The 21,165-nt window shown below is 47.7% G+C and overlaps 1 protein-coding gene across 1 annotated transcript; it reads right to left on the reverse strand.

Moving 5' to 3' along the window:
• Positions 1 to 13,854: 13,854 nt before the first annotated feature.
• LOC135809816 (uncharacterized) lies at positions 13,855 to 21,165 on the reverse strand. The gene is made up of 5 exons (XM_065323245.1): positions 20,577 to 21,165; positions 18,438 to 18,706; positions 16,796 to 16,983; positions 15,862 to 15,938; positions 13,855 to 14,419 (listed from the first exon to the last, which is right to left on the reverse strand). Exons 1-5 carry the CDS (start codon positions 21,027 to 21,029, stop codon positions 14,036 to 14,038), a joined length of 1,371 nt encoding a protein of 456 aa, XP_065179317.1. The 5' UTR covers positions 21,030 to 21,165; the 3' UTR covers positions 13,855 to 14,035.

Here is a 21,165-nt window from a genome sequence, read left to right on the forward strand (position 1 = left end):
CGAATGTTTCAGTACTCTGTCAGTTTTGTGCCTAGTTATTGCACTTTCTGACTGTATATAGTATCATGTTACAGCGATGGAGAGTTACTCTTAACTCGTATCCATATGTCCTTTTCTCTTCTACATAAATAAATCTACATGTACATGTACCAGGAAAATACTCTGCAAACCTTTTTTGTAAGGAATGTCCTTTCGCTAAGAACCCTCAATCACAACCTGATCACTGTTCAAGGCCCAGCATCTTTACAGTCATGTGCGCAATTACAATGAAGGAAACTACCATAATGATACCGCGTGACTCAGTGACACTGACCCAAAACATGTCGTCACAGAATTAGACAGAATGCGACAACTTTTGTCGCAAGCAGCTAGGCTCTCGCGAAACCCGTCATGTAATTTCTCAACACTGAAAAAAGTCATTGGCGTACTATTACTAGTAGTACGTGTACTAGTACATGTTGTTTGTAGACAGCATGTAACAAGGCGGGGACCACATACACGCGCTGTCGACCGACAACATGGGTTTTTTTAAACGGTTTATCTAATACCAGTATTATACGATCATGTACAGTAGGTGACAAAAGACGATAGGTACTAGGTGTCACTAGTGCACTACTACTACTACTAGCCAGCTCAACCAACTACAATGTACTCTTACTAGTCTTAGTTCTAGCACCAAATTTCCGACTTTGAAGAATAATGGTGCGAAAGACCTCGTCGATACTCCCAGTTGCTTCTATAATTCGTGTTCTACTCGATGAAATTTTCCACCCCCACGGCCCCAGATGGCTAGCGAGGACATGCCTAGCACCTACATGTCCATGTACATGTAACTGATCGCATGAACGACATATTGAACACAACTTTGCAGGTACGTTTCCACTAACTTTTATTCTCCACCGCCCCCACCCGCTCTCTCCCCCCCCCCCCCCCCCCCCTCTGCATTTGTTCGGTGGACCCGCGCCCTCCACACAAGGTACTTTGCATATGCTCCATTCTCCGTGTGGTGTCGTGAATGACATAAGGGAGAGGCACCCTCGCCACACTTACTTGAACACACCTAAAACCATGCGCAATACGCAACTGCTGATGAACAATAATAGTCAATACTTGTAGCAATATCAAAATAAAACCTCGCGGAGTTACATTGAAATGGACATTGATTGGGAAATTGCCCAATACGTCCGTGAAGAAGATCAAGGCAGAGGATACACAACAAATCATCTCAATAAAATCGTTCAACAATAAAGATTAACTACACTGGCGTAGTGTATTGTTTTCCGGTCACATAGAAAGAAGCAACAGCCATTGTATCCTTGGGAAAGGTGGTGTTCTTAGGGGGCGACAACCATTATTCAATGCAGCAAGCACAAATTGGTATCATGTGCGGCAGATGTAGACTACGCTGGCTGGGCCAGGCTGTGCGAGCCAAGATGGCAGTAAACACCAAGGATGTCAAGCTATTGCTATACACGTATCTCAGTTGGATTTGATTAGAGCTGTTTTATATCCAGACGCTATTCAAATTAAGATCAACGTCCATCAGTAGGTATTCCATGTCAATCAAGTATGCAGCGGACTGCATAATTACACTGCTTCTGTCCAAGTAAAACGAAAGATAAATCTAAACAAATGGTGGCAGTGCCACACGCTGCATGAGACTGCTAACGTCACAAGTCACATGTCCATATCTAGTGGTGTCATCCTTCAACTCAGTCTAAAATTTTAATTTCTATACCACTTGATGACCACATAGATGATTATTACTAATGGAAGGACAAGCAGAAAGAACAGGAAATAGATGTTTTCGTTGAATGGCTTTACCTGAGTTGGCGTGCAAACTGGCGGAGGATCACCATCCACGTCCGAACCATTCTGCAGGTCTAGCTCAATAGCAGTCTTCAGGGTGTTCTGAACCTGCTTCCAATAGGTAGCATCATACGAGTCGTTAAGCAGGTTGATGTTGGCGTTTAGTAGCTCATAGAGTGGCGTTAGAGAGTTGTCCTCGGTGACGCTGATGGCGCTTTGCTTGGAGCGTACGGACCTGACGTATTCGAAAAACGTACTGTCGTCTCCAGCCAGAGAGGCATCGCCTCCCAGAATCGTGTCCTCCTGAATGTCGACACTGGCCGACTCTGTTTCGCTGCTGGATGTGTTCAATGCTCCACCAAGGTCTACTTTCAGTCCCTTGGCCAATGTCTGATAGGCAGACTCCTTAACGGACTGGCCCTTGGTCCTTGCATTGTACGCCTCGCACTTGTCCACGGTGGCCTTGGCGACGGCACGGCCTCCCAAATACACTTGAGCAACGAAAGCGTGACCATAGGCTGCAATGAAATACCCGTAGGAAGGATGAGTAGGATCTGTTGGATGCAAGCTCAGTAAGTGGCCCAGGAAACTGGGGGTGAATGGATAACAGCGCCAGTCATCGATCGATACGATGCCGTAGATCACTCGACGATCGTTCAGTGCGTAGTAGTTCTTGCCCTTGCTCAGACTCTGCACTCCGCTGGACTTTGAAAATCCGAATTTTGCAGTGATCCCATCGTAGTTTCCCGTCAAGCCCAATTCGCCCGATCTCAATCTAATGTACTGCTCGCTATTGGTGAACATACGAACATCTCTGTTCCACTCGACGATGGGAGGATTGAATTCGTCATACAGCGCTTCGCAGGGCAGATTGACGGGTGCAGACGGTGGTGGCGCCGACACAGAGCTAGCAGAGCAATATGTGAAGTCGAAAATCCGGTTCCTCAACTGCTCGCGGAACCGTCCCTCGCCTTTGTCGGTCTTGACATTGTAGCCAATTCCGATGCTGGCGGCCCTGGCCCGAAGGAACGGGGTACTCGGCAAGCGCGTGCAATATCGCTCCTGACAGGGACTAAGGGACTTGGCGCAGCTTAGCTGAAGCTCCGTAGCATTTAGTTGAGCAGACAGCTTCGCCAAGGAACTAAGTAACACAGCAAGACTTAGTATTAGTCGCGTGCCTGACGACACCATGATCCCGGTTTCCACCTACAGGCACCACCGGTTCGTCCGGGCTCCGTCTCTCAAAGCCGCTGGAATGGAACAACTTCAGAACTTTACTGATCGGACACAACCAGTGTCTAATCCGATCATTCAGAAAAACATGTCAGTTAGTTGTCCCGTAATGTAATGATGAAACACAAGACAGCTGCGGCCTCTTATACCATCGGTCCACTGTAGAACCGAGTGGTGAGACTGATCGCTCATGGCTAATTATCGTTCACTGGCCGACGTCGGCGCAAGGTTGGCGAAATCAAAATTCCCCGGTGACTCGCACTCGTAGTACACATGATGTAGAATACAAGTAGATCACACTACCTCATATCCTCTGCCAGAACATGATGTTTTCAGGTCAGAATGTTGATGACATAATACCTCCCCCCCAGTATCCATGTGTCATCGCCGATGTGGCGATGGTCGGGAATGCACAAAACAAATCCCATGTGAAACAGTACTATTAGAATCTCATGTACATGTACTGGTGGGCTTGCTTCTATCAAGATCATGATTGACTGACTCGGTCAGAGACATGTTAGAGTCTTGAAAGTATTTCGTTTGCCTACGAAACTACGGTCAGCACTTCGGAAAATATCTTCGGAAAATATATTTTTCAGCTAAAAAATTATCTTGCTTGCAATGTGTATCTCACTCGCAACTGATGTCACTGTGTTCCCTATTGTAGTATTGAAGACTGTACTGTAGTAAGAGTAAGACTCTGACACTCAGCTCAGCGCGTTCAGCAGCGAAAACATCGACAATGACATCTCGCGTGTCAAGTCCTTGCCTTGGACCTCGCGTCTTTTAGTAGTTTTACAGCTAGCTGGAAGCAGGCGTGTCATGTCGCCAGGAATCCCCATCACTGCTAGTATGAGTAAGCGCTCATACCTGTACCTGTCGCTCACCCGAACAGACTTGCAAGTCTCCTTTGCACGGCGTCGCGCCGCCGGGACTATCCCTTGAACTGTTGAAGTAGCCTTTGAAGTGAACAGAATGATGTATAACCTGCATACACATGAAACTCTTCTCTTGAGTCTTGTCTTGACACCACTCAGACATGTTCTGTACATGACGACGATCGATACTCGTACTAGTCGTAGTCAACTACATTGTATTGACATTAATTTTTTATAGTCAATTCTAGTACATTACGTGCACATTACGTGCATATGAACGTGCACTGGCAGGAAAACTATTGGGGTTATGACTAGTCATCTCACATTCGTATACCGAATTCGTGTAAGGCTCTGGGGCAGTCTGGGCTGTTTCATGCTTCGTACAATGACTTATGTCTACATCTACGACTGTGGTGGGGTATGATCTCCGCAGTGCGGCGTATTTTGATGAGCGATAGAACATTGACATCATTGACATTGAAGCTTTCCCAACACAATCCGGCTCTTACAACTTTACTTCTGCTTTCGTGAGTCGACCGTATAAAAGGCACCGATCAACTCGACCCCGTCACATTGCCAGCAGAAGCCAGTCATAATCATGTCCACTATTGGGCTCCTTCTGAGGACTGGAGCGATCATTCTTCTGGGGAGCGTCGTGGCTGCATCTGACATTTCTCAATGCGGTAACCAAATTGCTTCCTATCCTTGCCACAGCGACCAAGTAACGTGCCACGAGGAGCGACTGGGCAAGATCGCCAACACTCTGCCATTGGGGCGTGGTGTGGACGCAGCGCGCGCATCAGACCTGTACAGTACACGCAAGCCGCACGTATTCGACCTCTCTTACTGTGATAACAACCGGAGCGAAGTCGGCCGCTTCTTCAATGGTTACAGAGTGGCATGCGAAGCCGATTACGACGATTATGCTCCCCGCGAGTTCTTCAGGAAATCCGTGAAAGTCTATACGTCTGCTAAACAATATGGTAGCGATAAGGCAATGACTGCTGGCCTTTCCGCGACAGAGTCCAACTTCGCATTGCAAGGATCGTACGATAGTGTAGCTGCGGACATACGAGAGCAACGCGGGGCGGTGGCGGAGTTGGAGAGGACGGTGCAAATCGGCTCTGTGCGACTGGAGGGCCTAGAGTGTCTCAGATTCACCGAGAACTACAAACGTTGCTTTAACCAGCTGAACGAGACCGACCCGACGCATCCGGCCTACCACACAATCTTCACGGAGTTCGGCACTCATGTTGTGGTACGAGTCGGCATCGGTGCCACACAGAAGATCACGTCCACGATTAATCAATGTACGCTACAGTCCCTGCAGAAGGACAGGTTTGGCGTCAAGCTAGGTTTGGAGAAGTTCATCTCCATTGCCCTGGGCTCAACCTCCGCTAGCAGTGAGTTCGAATCTCTGGGAACCTCGGAGGTGAGCTTCAAGTTTATCGGTGGCGATGCATCCCTCTATCGAACCGACCAGTGGCAACAGTATGTGGCTTCGGTGAACGGTTCGGAGGCGGTGATTGCCTTTGAAATGCTCGTGCCGCTCTACTCGCTCGTGGACAACATCAACACCATTGATGACCCGCGTGACCAGGTCACATTCGGACAAACATACAAGACAGCTACTCTTCTACACATGGAGAACGCAGTTGTGCAAGATCCGCCACCAGTCGACTGCAACCAAATCTAGGCGTGAACAGTGGTTACAAAACCCACCACCACCTTGAAGATTCGAACCGTCGCTCTGTCCCACAATCATACTAGTAGGTTATGGACATACTACACCGTTACTTGTTCAGTTTTTTTATGTCTTTTGAAATTGAGGTTGACAAATACGAGTAATAGCCCATACAATGTATACATGTGCGTACACTATTGGTACTAGCTCTCAATACTACAATGTACATGGTATAATTATCGTTTCCCTAGATTATAATAATATCAAAATCAGATCTTGCCTGTTGAACCATTATCAGTTGTATGATGATTGCCTATTTAGGCGTGAAGCTATTGTAACAACGGTGATGCGTGCTGCCCTGTGACTAGTGGTTTTCGCCCAAATGAATAAGCATGCCATGTTGAACTACCGGTATGGGTAGCGTGTAGCAGCACTGGATTACTACCTACATCGTAGCTGGGATTGCCTGGGAATACTACAATAGATGGGGACAATGATTCAGATGACGCTGGAGACACCACGTCTCAATCACAGCCGCCTGCAGACTGCGCGTGTGACCAGTTTTCGCTCGTCTGCTAGTTCAGGAATTGGCATCAAAAGCACCCATATCGCCAGTTTGCTGCAGATATGCCACTTTAATGCTCGGCAGTGCTAGTTTGCTAAAACAAGCATCATAATGCTACACTTATACTGCTAGCATTAGCCGCCGATGCCTAGCCATGTGGAGTTGGAAAGTTCATCGCGTGACAATTCTCAAACAATTTTACATGCATAATTATGCCGTTCACGATCGTCGACCGTTGCCGCTGCTACCCAACAACGCAATAGCCTGTTACACGTGACGGTACACATGGTACAGTGAGTGCAATGATGGAGACATTATTTTATTACTACATGTAGACAGTCCCGACCCCGGCGGGGCGACGCAGTGCAAAGGAGACTTGCACGTCTGTTCGCGTGAGCGACAGCTGTCGACAGGTATGAGCGCTTACTCATACTAGCAGTGATGGGGATTCCCGGCGACAGGACACGCCTGCTTCCAGCTAGCTGTAAAAGACCCGAGGTCCAAGGACTTGACACGCGAGATGTCATTGTCGATGTTTTCGCTGCTGAACGCGCCGAGTGAGAGTCTTTCTCTTACTACAATCTTAGGGAACACAGTGACATCAGTTGCGAGGGAGATACACATAATTGCAAGCAAGATAATATTTTAGCTGAAAAAGACATTTTCCGAAGTGCTGACCATACTGTAGTTTCCATGGTTTCGTAGGCAAACGAAAATTATTAATTCTTTCAAGACTCTAACATGTCTCTGACCGAGTCAGTCAATCATGACCTTGATAGAAGCAAGCCCAGTACATGTACATGACACATGACACATGACACATGACATTGTAATTACGGTAAAATCCTGCCAGAGCGCCCCTACCTCCTCGACGCTTCAGGTGGGAGTGGCGGATGGGCGAGTTCTACTTGCCGCATTCAGTGCTACATGAAAAAGTACTCACCCTACGAAAACTATTGGTACTAGCTCTCAATACTACAATGTACATGGTATAATAATCATTTCCCTAGATTATAATAATATCAAAAATTTCCCATTTCACAAGCAATGGAAAATTGTGTAGTGAAGTGGGAATTGTATAAGGAGTTGGAGGTGAGATATAACTATGTCTAGCCCTCGCGATTTACGCGATTTCATGCTCGAACACAGCATTTTTTTAAAGTTCAATATTCTAATGAAGCTGTACTTGATGCAGCTCATCCAAGGCCCTTCAGGCCTATTTTCATGGAGAACAAACCCAAACAGGGTGGGTGGGACATAGTTATATCTCACCTCCAACTCCTTATACAATTCCCACTTCACTACACAATTTTCCATTGCTTGTGAAATGGGAAATTGCATGTCGGAGTTTCCGGTGAGATATAACTATGTCTTGTTTAAAGTCGGTTCCGCACCCTGAGCGGAAACAAGAAACTATCCCACTGTCCACACAAGGACTTAGTGAAAGTTCTAGTAAAAGGTGCGTGGCATGATAAACAAGCATAATCAGCCCACACTATGCCAGGCACAGACCACCGAATGACCATCACTGAGTACAGATGGAATTATCATAAAACTTACGCACGGAACGGCGAGTGGAGTAGATCATACCAAAATGGAATACAACTTAGCATTGTCAACTATGCAGAATTAACGGACAATGCAAACTCCAGAGTGGGAACACCTGGGAAAACTGGTGCACCAGGTATATACAGGACCTTTGGAAAGGAAAAGGTCTGAGAAAAACCCAAATGTGTAGGAGAAAAGAACACGGCGGACTGAAGCCGTGGACCCTATCGGCCGCAATCATGAGCGGCGGAATAACAGACTGTCAGCCAAGGACAGTCGCACCTAAGGTGGTGCCATCAGAAAAACGATGGTGTCCACACCAGCATCCGACATGGAAGTGAGGAACCACCTCAGCGGCAACGGTGCTCGGTGAGACCGGCCTGTGAGGCCGTCGGAGCGACAGCAGCAGAGGGTTGGCAGACGCGGCGGCAACGGGCGGGAAACTCTCTCTCTCTGTGCGAGCAGAATACTGCCTTAGAGCATCCACACACAACGGAGGGTGCTGAGGGCAAGCAGGGAAGACAAACTGCTTGGCTGGATCACCGACGCGCTGATTCTGGGTAAAAGTGGGGATCCCAAATAAAGCAGCGTTGACAATAATGTCCATAAAACGAACATCGAGCTTCTGCAGCTCAGAGCAACGCTGGGCACCCGTCAGAGCCAGCAGCATAGTCAACCTGAGAGTCAGTTCTTTGAGAGACTCATGCGTGAAGGACATGTTCCGGAACCAATCCAGGACTGCCTGTACATTCCACATCCTGCCATAGCACGGCTGAGAAGGACGGGAGTGGGATGCACCGGGGAGCATATGAGACACCAGAGGATGCGGGCCAACCACAACGCCATCGATGGGAGGAAGCGTCATTGACATGGCTGACCGGTACAACCCTAGCGTATGATACAGTCGAGCCAGACGGAATTGGGAGGTCAGAAAATCGAGGACCTCTGAGAGAACACCCAGGGAAGCAATTTGCTGTGTGGCACACCAATCACACCATTTGTTCCATGCCGACTGATACACACGGTCGGTGAGGGAACGCCATGATGCCAAGAGTAGGTTGGCAGTGTCGCCCGAAACTCCACTGCGGCTGTTGCTAGCCCGGAGAGTTTCCATGCGACCAGGGTGAAGTGAGCTGACTGTACTGACGGGTGAACTTTGTGATCTGGACCAGCGAACAAGACCGGAGAGGCTGACAGCACGCGCGGAATGTCCACCACTAGTGCCAAGAGAGCTGGAAACCAAGCCTGGCCGGGCCGAAGCGGAGTGACCATGACTATGGATGGGATCTCCTGTAGAACAACCCTGGCCGGGCATTTGCCAATCAGATAGATTGGAGGGAAGGCATAGACTTGCAGGCAGGACCAGTGGAGACGGAAGGCATGGGGGCTGTGTGCATATGGGCGCCAACTGACGTACGTGTGCAGTTGAAATTTAGTGCGAGATGCAAACAGGTCGCAGGCACTCGGTCGCATGATCTGGTGATCCTGGAAAACTGACCGGTCGAGCATCCAGGCGCTGGTATCCGTGTGATGGCGAGAGTGATAATCGGCAACTGTATTCACTGCATCAGGTAGATATTGGGAAGCAAAGTGATATCTCTGAGCAGACTGACACCACTCCCACAGCGTGGCAGCTATCCTGTCTAATGTCGGTGATGAACGGCTGCCAGTGCGGGGCAAACAGGGAACAGCCACACGTTAGTCGAGCTGCAGGAGAATACTGCCCTGGTATAGAGAAGGCGCTAGCGACTGGACAGCATACTGGGCTGTGAGCGGTTCCGGGACATTCATGTGAAGCTGCTTCTCGGCAGATGTCCATCAGCCGCCTGTGGTGACATTGGCACAATATGCACCGGGCCCCAACCCGAATGACCTGCACGGGATGCATCGGACTGGATGGCGAGGTTCGGTTCGGAAAGGCGTACAGGTCGCCCACTTCACAGCTGGAGATGCCGAATCCACTAATGAATCTCGGCATGGCACTCATGACTGAGAGTAAGCCGGTAAGTGTAAAAGGGACCCTGCCGTAGGAACGTAGTCTTCAAACACTGCAAGCGACGATAGTTAAGTGATGCAGGAACCACGGCAACCATGGTGGACACCATCATGCCCACAATTGACGCAATACCCCGAAGACATACGGTGTGAGCAGCCAGCAGACGCGCACATTGTTGTTGAAGCGTGGATGCTTTCGAGTCTGGCAATGAGAACGCCATGGTGACGGAGTTGACCTGAATACCCAGGTATTGTATCTGCCTGGTTGGAATCAGATACGACTGCATCCAGTTGATATCGAGCCCAAGACCAATCAGCAGATGAAGAATGGTAGCAACAGGGAGAAACAGGTCGGACGTTGTCCGTGCCATGATAAATACGTCGGCGAGGTAAATCACCAGGTGTAGGCCGAGCGAACGTACCATCTTCACTACAGGGTGCAGGAGCTAGTCTTGGTGGAGACTCTGGCCTCTGGGACCACTGCGCAAGCCAAACGGTAGACAGTTAAACTGGGAAATCTGTTGATACCACTGAAAACTAGAGAAACTGACGATCGAGCCGCTGGACTGGAGAAATAAGCATCTCTTAAGTCTATCCCGATCATCACATCCCCTAGCTGCAGGTGATCCGGCACTGTCTTCAATGACTCCAGCGCGAAGTGGTGATACTACAGATAATTGTTCAGCGCTCGGAGGTTGATAATTGTGGGGGCCGGGGTTTGCCATTATTAAAATTATTTCTTTTCTTTTTGTTTTGTCTTCTCACATTCGTCACTCTGTGAAATGTCACGAATGATTGCAAATTGCCATGTACCACAAAGAGCCATTGGCAAAACAAACCAATGCATGGCTCGTAATTATTATCGCCTTACTCAGGACCGCCGGATGCAGCGTTTGAGTGGTCCGGTAGTATCATGGCCGTTATACTTTCTGTAGGGTATGACGGGTACACCTGCCCTCCACAGTAGGAAACACGTGTTCGTGGCTGAAAAATTAGTCCGGTAATAACCTGACCAGCTCCGGCGGCCTGTTATTAATCGCACATCACGGCAGTATGCTACAAGCACAATTGACAAACATGTCACCCGGCAACAGCAAACGGGTGCGCGTTACAGGATTGGCCTGGCAACTTCAAACAGGCGCAATTGACAAACATGTTGCTCCGCTGGGCAACGTCAGCGGGAATGCACCAAAACAAACACAGCCCCGGCATCAGCAAACGGGAACGCCGTTACAAATATGGTGCCCCGGTAAACTCAACGGGAGCGCACTAATACAAGCTGGCCTGGTAGCTTCAAACAGGCACAACTGACAAACGTGGTGCTCCGCTCGGCAACTTCAGCGTGAGTGCACCAATACAAACACGGCCCCGGCAACAGCGAACGGGAAAGCCGTTATAAACATGGTGCCCGGAAAACTCAACGGGAACGCACCAATGCAAGCTGGCCTGGCAACTGTAAAGCGGCACAACAGACAAATGTGGTGCCCCGCTGGGCAACTTCAACGGGAAAGCACCAATACAAACACGGCCCCGGCAACAGCAGACGGGAACGCCGTTTCAAACATGGTGCCCCGGCAAACTCAACGGGAACGCACCAATACAAGCTGGCCTGGCAACTTCAAACAGGCACAACTGACAAACGTGGTGCCCGGCTGGGCAACTCAGTCAACGGGAATGCACCAATCATGTGACAAACACGGCCACGGCAACAGCAAACGGAATCGCCGTTACAAATATGGTGCCCTGGCAAACTCCACGGGAACGCACCAAGCTGGCCTAGCAAATGGGTACACTGTTACAACATCAGACCATCACATCAAGATGCCGCTGCGGCAACAATGTATATGTAGCAGCAATACAGCAGACATGTGAGGTGGATGTGATTGGGACCGTTTGGCCCGCGTGCTACGCCCGAGGTGGTGGCAAGTAACACTGTCCTGATGTGAGGACTCCGAGTCGGCACTAGCATCTGAGCTCTGACTAGAACTAGACTAGTCTAGAGACTTAGAGTAGTGCTCACCCTCATCTGAGTCGGAGTATGCCGGTCTTTGACTGAGAACAGTCAGACTCACACTTGGAGGCACTGGCAACAGTGTCCGCCGGACTCGTAGGCACTTAGGCCAAGCAGGTCGTGAGACCGTTCAGGCCGTTTAGGCCGTTAGTGCTCGTCACATTTAAGGACGCACTATGGTGCCGACAAGGTGCCGGGCTGGAGCCACTAGCCACTCGTGTCCTGGCTTCGCCAGAAACATCACACGACCCAAAGTCACGGCGTGACTCGCGTGGACGCAAAACACTCAAAGCACCCGGCCCATCTTGGGGTGTCATCACACGCCCGCATCCACGGCTCAGGGGGTTTCGACCGCATCGGCCGGCACTTGGGCAAGGCGGCGAGCCGCCTGATCATCGTCACGCAAAGACTCTAAAAGCTTCTCCCTCGCCGAGAGTCTAAGACGGTGAGAGGAAAATATCCAAGGCACTTCTTGTTCGAGCATGAAAAAAGGCCTGAAGGGCCTTGGATGAGCTGCATCAAGTACAGCTTCATTAGAATATTGAACTTTAAAAAAATGCTGTGTTCGAGCATGAAATCGCGTAAATCGCGAGGGCTAGACATTGTTATATCTCACCGGAAACTCCGACATGCAATCTGATCTTGCCCGTTGTATTGAACCATTATCAGTTGTATGATGATTGCCTATTTAGGCGTGAAGCTATTGTAACAACGGTGATGCGTGCTGCTCTGTGACTAGTGTGCACTGGGTGATGCGTCGAATGCTTAGGCCTTGACCATCTTGTTGACGGATTATGCTAATATTTTCGTGAAATTATGCTTTTCGCATTGCTGAAAAAATTGCAGAATTATGCTGTTTTTATGGTAAAAGTTACCATATTATGCCGCATTATGCTCACATACGCTGCTAATGCAAAATGGTTCTGTGCAAAATAACAAGGGAATTTTTTTGTAGAGTAGGTTGTACTGTAGTACTAGTAGCAAAAGTTCAACGGGGTCAATGCATCGTCCGACCTGGCTACGACCATCACTGATTGTAGTGGACTGGACATATCATCAAGGCCAAGGGAGTCGTAAACCTACTTCCTACTATCCTAGTGCATCTACTTGTACTTGTACTTGTAGAACATGTTCAACTGTATGGAATTTGATGCGAACAGGCGGATTATTACAATTTTATGCGATTCGTATGCAATTTGCCTCGAATTATGCGATTATTCGATTCTGGAAGGAATTATGCGAAAAATTATGCTAGCATAATCCGTCAAGGCCTACGAATGCTACATCCATAGTTACATTATCCTCAACTAACTATTTTATTTATAATTACTTCAAAGAAGTATTTTTATTTAAAGGATCTCCCAGAGGCGATGGCCTGTCGAGGGGATCTCCTGATGCAAATCATGCAATAGAAATAAACAGTGAGGAAAACTACACGTGTTACAGTATATGCTACATAATGAGCAATAAACTACTTAGTGTGTGCGGATTTTGGCTAGCCCACTTCGATGCCCTAACGCCTTGTGCATGCCCTATACAACAGGTATACTTGTACTGTGATCACTTTCTGTAAAAAAAATCTATTTTCCGCTTTGCCATGATTGCTGTGTTTGCTTTCTTTCTATATAAAATAACATGGCGAGCACGGAGACACATTTATATTTTCATGTCATGGTATGCATGCATGGTGAACGTATTAGAACTCAACTGGCACTTGGAACATTATTGTAAGTGAGATGTCTGGCTTAATCTGCATGTATCTACATAGAAGGAAACCAAACATTGGCTGAAGATGATGATACAGTGAAACTTGTCTAGTCGACTGCTCAAGGGACTTTCAAAGTGGGGTCTCTGTAGCAAGGTGGTCTCTTTATCCCAGTGGCATTTGACTGGAAATAGCATCCCTTGGTCCTGGCTGCAGTGATCTCCTGGGACAGGTGGTCGCCTTATCCGAGTGGTCGCCTTGACAGGTTTAATAACTGTACATGCGTCCAGGTGAAGACAAACAGAGAGCCAACATGTAACATGTGTAGCACGGGGACGACAACCCTTGACCTTGGCCTTGGCAGCAGTGATCAGTCGTCTACCTACCCACATACACATTCTCGTCTATGACACATGCAAGGCTGCATACTGGCGGCAAGACTCATTCGTCAAGGCAAACACAGTAAACCCAGTCGGTCACCTCAGCTATGCTGCAACTACACGACCAACGGTGTACTAGGAAAATCTCCACAGCGCTGGACAGCACTCTTGGTCTACTGTCAACAAAAGATCTGGAAAAATCTTTTTGAATATACCTATTTCAAGTACTAGAATAACCTTTGACTCAGATTTGAGCCATAAAATAAATAATACAATATTTGATGAAGTTGATTGTTCCAACTAGAAACACACGCTTCTTGCCGAACTTGACACTTGACTGACTTGACTGACTTCATGTTGATAGCCGCCGAAGTCGCAACGTCTAAGTTCGTACAATCTTTGATATTTAGAAAAACCGTCGATATCCTCAGCGCAAACGCTCCGCCTTTGGCAAAGGCCCTGATCACAATATAGTAGGTCTTGGCGGGGAGAAGAGGGTGCACAACACGCGGGTTACCATCCTCACCACCATCAGTGGCTGCAGCGATGAAACGTGTTTCAATGTCAGGACCATACAGGGTGAGTGCCAGGTCAGCTTCATCGCCAGTCGTCTAAGCAGTTAAAACAACAAACACCGGAAAATCGTCCAGAACACACCTTTAACGCCCCCCCCCCCCCCCCCCCCCCAACGGTTGCACATGCAATGCTCATTTCTCACCCGCATGAGACCCGGAAAGCGAGCTATTCCGCCTCCATCTGGGGTCGCGGGCATTCCTAGTGTGTTTACATACATCCAAGAAACTGACTGGGACCCTGAGTGAAGGCAGTCGAGAAACCTCCTGGCCGGGCCAGCCTGTTTGACACGTGAACGCACCACAACTTTCCGCCTTGGCAGCGTACATATCCCACATGCGCATTCATGACGATATTCCGCCTTGGCAGCGTACATTTCCGCAGTCCCAAATGCATGCTGCATCCCGTCATTCAATGAGGTTGTTAAACTGTCCGGGCAGGAGTGACTGTAGGTGCAGGTCGGGCTGAACTTCTCCATATAACCATGGTTTTATCCACCCATAACCTAGTTTTCAAAGCTGACGGGACTCTTTTATCGGAATTAACTTGTACTACCTCCGCGTCATTAAAATTGTCGCTTCGCACATCGCAATGTTTGTGAGTTTCTCGTCTTAGTCAGACAGTCAGAATCGCTGTTTTCTGTGTTCGAACATTAATGCGACCCTTCCTGCGCAATGTCTACGTTTTACTGAAGCCGTGGTGGTCTCAGACTTTGTCGGAGCTCTCTTCTGCACCAAACAAATCCATTGCTCTCCTCACTATTCCGCCCCAGAGCGCGTATCGTTTTTTTCTGGTTTTAGTGCCGTCCCACATTTTTCCCGTGTGCATATATCAAGACTGCAAGCTTGGGTATAATAATCCTGGTATCTCTCCTGAATTCTAAATTCTGAAGTTGACGATGGCAAGGACAAAGTGTTCTCAAATTCCTAAAATGCGCTACGTGTGGCGCATGTTGCTGGGAATGTAGTAGGTCTGAAAACACCAACAACATCAGTAAAGCGTTTGCCAAGGACAGAAGTTGCGAAACTGCTTACCCTATCTCGCTGGAAGGTCGTTGCAGTGTACTTGAAAAATTGCTACTTTGCCCTAATCGCCTGCCACCTGGAGGCATGGATCGCATGAAAACGAAGTTTCTAGACCTGAATTTGAACGCCCGTGCTGAAGGGTCTGCCTCAAACTCTGATGAAGACGTCAACCTTAGCTGCAAGTGCAGCGAAGCGGGAGGTCACAAACTAAAGCTTGGTCCGTCGACAATGCTCTGCCTCAATTTCTAGCTGATTTCTTTGCCCTTCGAGTGGACAAATTAAATTCGAAAAATCGCTCTGGGTAGGGACAATTTTAATGACGCGGAGGAAGTACCCAGAACGTCTAGAAGCACATCTCTCTCTCTTTCTCTCCCTCCCTTCCTCCCTACCTCTCTCTCTCTCTCTCCCCCTCCCCCCCCCCCCCCCATGAAAACACACATCTATCACACACATACCTCGATTGTGTACTTTCTTTTTTCTTTTGGATCACTTGTGAACGTGAATTTCATTTCCTCTCCAGGGCTGATGTGATCTAGAGGAAACAGCAAAGTGCAAAATAATAGGAAGTTGGGCCTTATGGCATCTCTCCGAGACTGGTGCGAATCACTCGCAAAGCTCCAGTCCTGGTTCGATGCAGTCAATCAGCATGTTGATATCGTACGTACGGAATTGAGCAAGCAGCTGATATACTCTATCAAGCCGCGGTGATGCAGCCAGCTGTTTTGTTCTACCATGTGCACAGGGACTGTGTGACATCATAGACTCATGAATATCAGGCACGTAGGAGCAAATTCACAAACACATTACAAAATTGTATATATAGGGACACTTCCCCCATCAATGCCTTTGTAAGATGTTCAGTTCATAGGCCAGCGAAACAAAAACTTCTTGGGACGATTTACGGCCATTGCAACGGAAAGTGCTTCTACTGCAAATATCAATGATTCACAGCTCAGCGCACTAAACCAGCATTGAGCGATGCGCAGCTAGTGCGTAAGATCTCATTCATGCTAAGCAAGGGATTTTGAAGACAGTGCCTATTGTCAAAGTTTCAAAAAATAGCAGTGCTGCTGCTGCTGCTGCTCAATGGCTGAACCTGACCATCCTGTAGTGCTATAAACTGCAAAACAGAGAGTGCCAGAATTCTGTCTGGTTTGCCTCAAAGTCATCTGCCTTTGTGGAAAGCCCCCGTCTCGCAGTTAAAAGACGCTGCCTTGGATGCTTTGTGCCGATATAGACATGCCTTGTTGTTGACTTGACCGCATAGGGATCAGTTCAGCCAATCAATCTGAGCTCTGGGTTAACTGGGTTATTCTTAGTGCCAGCAGTCGCCAGCAGTTGTCTCAGGAATGGAGATGAATGTTTTATTAAAAGGGAGGGTAATCTTACTCTTTGACTTGTCAGCATCTTCAGGCAGAGTCTGCGGTTCTTCCTTTGGTGGTGCTGGCTTTGTGCCAGGAGGACCGTAGAGTTTCCTCACAACGAGTTTGTCCGTCGGTGAAAGCTCTGATATCACGGGAAAATCAGAATCCTGTGTCGGCCTCCCATCAATGCTCAATATCAACCCTTTAGGAAATCTGTGCACGACAACCAACAGTTTACGTACAGAACACGGACAGAAGTCAAGAAATCAAACTACTAATAAGTTAAACAAACAATAAGAGAACTGAAAAAGTGTTTTTTTAAACTCTTGGACAGCCTGAAACCTCTCTGTTTTACTAATATGTTATAAATATAATAATATGTTCATCCTTGCATCGAGTCAAGAACTTGGTTTTAGCACTGAACTCCCACTACGATGCCTTTAGCCGATTGGCAAATGCTTTCACTTACTAATACTTGACTTCACCGCAATCTGTTCAACCAGACACTAAGAGCCCTGCTGATAATAAAGAACACGATTGAAACAGCTAGTTGTTCGAAGATTCAGTACCAATATATTTAGTATGATTTCACCTCGAAGCATGAACTTAATCCAGCCTATATGGTGCTTGGTCCTGCCGCTGATCCCGAGACCCATGGTCGGGGGAGGTAGGCCCAAATCACCACCCATGGTCGGAGGAGGTAGGCCCAATTCACCAACACGCTGCGCCGGTTTCCCGCTCTATAGTCATGTCTCCCCATTGGTTCAGTCTTCCCATTCCGTTCCCCGCTGGACTGTGTATTTCAGAAAGAAAAATAAAATAAAAAAATAAATAAAGAATGGACTCGGATGGAGAGCCAAGGATAAATATATATTAAATAAAAAATGGACCAAGGAACTACATGTAAAAGTTACGCTATAATGTCCACTAACACCACCAGTTACTAAACGGCTAGTTAGTTGTAGGACGTCAGTACCGTCGGTCAGTGTCGTGAGCTGATTGTTTCGTACCTGGTGGTGTTAGTGGACATTATAATTATAGCGTAACTCGTAGTTACTTGGTCCATTTTATATTTAATATAAATTTATCCTTGGCTCTCCATCCAAGTCCATTCTTTATTTTATTTTTTATACTGAAATACACAGTGCAGCACTTCATTTTTTTATTTACAGGTGGAATCCTGATAATTCGAATATGGCTTAATTCGAACATACCGCTTAATTAGAAGTGTTTCCAGGATTGATTTCTGTCAATTCGATTCCCACATAAAGTTTTCTGATAATTCGAACCTCGAACCGGACATGTCCGGTTAATTCGAAGTTCCACGGATTTCACTTTCATAGAAAATGTGTGGGATTTGTGCTGATAATTCGAAGTAAGCAAAGTGTAATTCGAAGTTCACTATACACTGTAATGATCAGTTCAGTTTGCATGAGCAGGCTGTGCTGGTCAGTTCAGTATCCGTGAAATCTGTATCTAAGGTCCATAGCGCAACTCTACGTGAACATGGGAGCATTTTGACATACATATTGTGTTGTGGGTTCATGTTTGGATAATTAGAATGTCCGGATAATCAGAAGATTTTTCCTGGCATTTGGAGATTCGAATTATCAGGATTACACCTGAAATATAAAAAGTAAAGCATTGAGTTACATGGAGACACTTACCTATAGTGCATGATGGACTGCATGTCGTATGTAGAGCCTGTAACATCATCCGCCTTGAACGGTTCCAGGATTTGTCTCTGGATCTGCTCCTCATCCCAGTAGTTTGGTGACCCCGTGAACTCTGCCATCACCTTGGGCACGTTCCAGAGCACAATGCCCTTGATGGGTGACTGGTGTTCGTGCAGTAGACCAAGCACGTGACCAAATTCGTGGAGTACAGTTGACTTGTCAATCACAGCAAGGTTCATCGTGCACTCATCTTTAGGAATCTGAAAACGCGCATGCCGGGGAAGGTGAACGAGAGAGAGAGAGAGAGAGAGAGAGAGAGAGAGAGAGACAGAGAGAGTGTCACAGTGTGCGTAATGCATGCATCTACGTGACTGGCGCTCGACCTACTGTTGTGGACATGGAAATCCGGTCGCACGTCTAGCGGCCCCAGGGTGCTGGCCATGCAGCCGTGGATAAGCGGTACACACATGCAATTTATGCGCTGCAGCGTGATAGTCGCATCGAATCAACATGTGCCCTTCACGCAGCGTTCTGTACGCGCTGAGGGCGCCGGCCCCGGTCAATCGACCGGATTTCCATGTCCATGACAGTACGTAGCTAACTGAGCTATACGTAACGTTGCGTTCAGGCACAGCCACTAGTCTACGGTACCGGCGCTAGTGACATGTCCACTCACGCGCGATGAAAATACAGTATTTTTTGCTGGACTCGACTACGCTGTACAGACTGTCAGTGTACTGTGCTTGTGCAAGGACATCAAAGACAAAGCGTGGACAGTAGGCATGTCGCATACATGTACATCAGGGGCGTGCTCGGCCCCCCAACTAGGGGGGTGCACGGGAGCCGAGGGGAGCCCCCCCCCCCCTCGGCAATTTTCTGCAATTTGTTTGCAACCTTTCTTGAATTTTAGAGCATATTTGCATACATTACAATTGCAATTACCCAGATTGAAAATGTTTGGGGGGTGCACGTGCCCCCCCCGTGCCCATCGCCGAGCACGCGCCTGTACATGTATGTATGTCCAAAGTGGAAACCAGTGTTTTCATCTTGGTCTTGAAGTGGGTGCTTTGGTCTTGGACTGGAGTACGAGCGGCTGTTTGTGTTGTTAGTAAAATTACTGTTCAGGTTTGTGGTTTTGAGGACAAAGGCAATGAGTTTTCAGCAGAAGACTTTGTCGGCTCTCTGGGAAAAAAACAGCGTGAAATTTCTGACGGAGAGTCGGATTCTTCCGCCACCGGCACTGCTGAAGGCAGCAGCCAAGTTGAAGTTCAAGACTGTGACGAGCCAAGTTTCACAATAGAGGACGAAACTGATGACGAGCCCGCTGCAAAAAGATTGACTTTTGGTGAAGATTATGACTTTTCCGACGTTGGCACACTCTATGATGACGAGAATTGTCGGTGGAAACTCTGTCCACGCACTGCCCCTTTATAAAACAAAGGTGGCGATCGCCAATCAACACTGGACACCCACCAAGTCCTTCCCTTATCCAGTCAGTAGCTTATTGCAAAATGGGGGTCGGAACTTTTTGGAAACCACCTTTTTTTGACCCGGTGCACGCGCCTGATGAAGAGTTCAAAGAGCACAAGCAAAGAAGACATCTGAGGGTGATAGCGTCCCTCATTGGGCACAACTCTACATGACTGCAGTGTTACCACTGCCCGTATTTGTCCGTATTTTTACGGAAAAAAGATGTTTTGTCCGCAGTACGGATTTCAATCGAATTATGCCGGAAAAAGCGTTTTTGTTTTCCACTCGGCGAAGTGTTTTGGTAGTCATAGAATGCTTTGGAGTTTGGACTGAAGTGTAAAAATGCAACGAAGTTTTGCTTAGCGGAGGAAGTATACAGGTGAGAAATTACAGGAAATTCAGCAAGTGCAGCCGGTGTGACAATGGACATGCATGTGCAAGTCTGTGTGTATTGTTTTTTTTCCAAATTACACTAATAATCAGTGAGAATATTGACCTGAAAAAACGAGTACGGAAAACGCTGAAAAATTCCGCAAAATGGCACTGGGCAATACGGATGGGGGTAGAGGGCACTTGGTAACACTGTGACTGTACCTGCTTGTATGTATGCATACATGATCACGTATCATTATTGCACACGGGAACTGTGGCATGACTTACCCTCAGTGCATCCGTCCCCACACGGGAGTACGAGCCCTCCTTTTCCTTGAAAGACACTCGCACTTCCGAGTCGCTTCGATCTGTCACTTCAACGAATGAAATACTACAATGTTGGCTCCATTCGCTGGCAATGGGTAGCACTCGATCACGTTTCGGATGATCTTCAGTAAAGTACACTTTTATAGCCTCGGACTTCTTTTTCGCCCAGAGGTTCTTTGTATCCTTGTTGGCCAATGCAAACTGGGGTTTCACCACATTCGTACTGTCCTGACTCGGTCGCCTTTCAGCTTGGGGCTCAGTCCCACCCGATGCGGCCACTTCGTCCTGTTCGTCCGACTCTTGCTTTGAAGAGTTAGCGGCACATTCAGCTTTGCGCTGTTCAACATCTTGTAGCTGATCGCGTTCATCGCCAACCTCGTCGCTAGGTAGAAACACTGGATTGCGGCACCACATGACCGCTTTCTTCACAGCACTCAACACGACTGACGTTGTATCCGTGCTATCGAAATGGAGCAGCAGTAAACTTATCTAGGTCGCTAATACTATGGGTAAAATGAATACTTGCTTTTACTATCAGTATCTGAAAGAG

Source organism: Sycon ciliatum, chromosome 2 (assembly GCF_964019385.1).
Source record: "Sycon ciliatum chromosome 2, ocSycCili1.1, whole genome shotgun sequence".
NCBI lineage: Eukaryota > Metazoa > Porifera > Calcarea > Leucosolenida > Sycettidae > Sycon > Sycon ciliatum.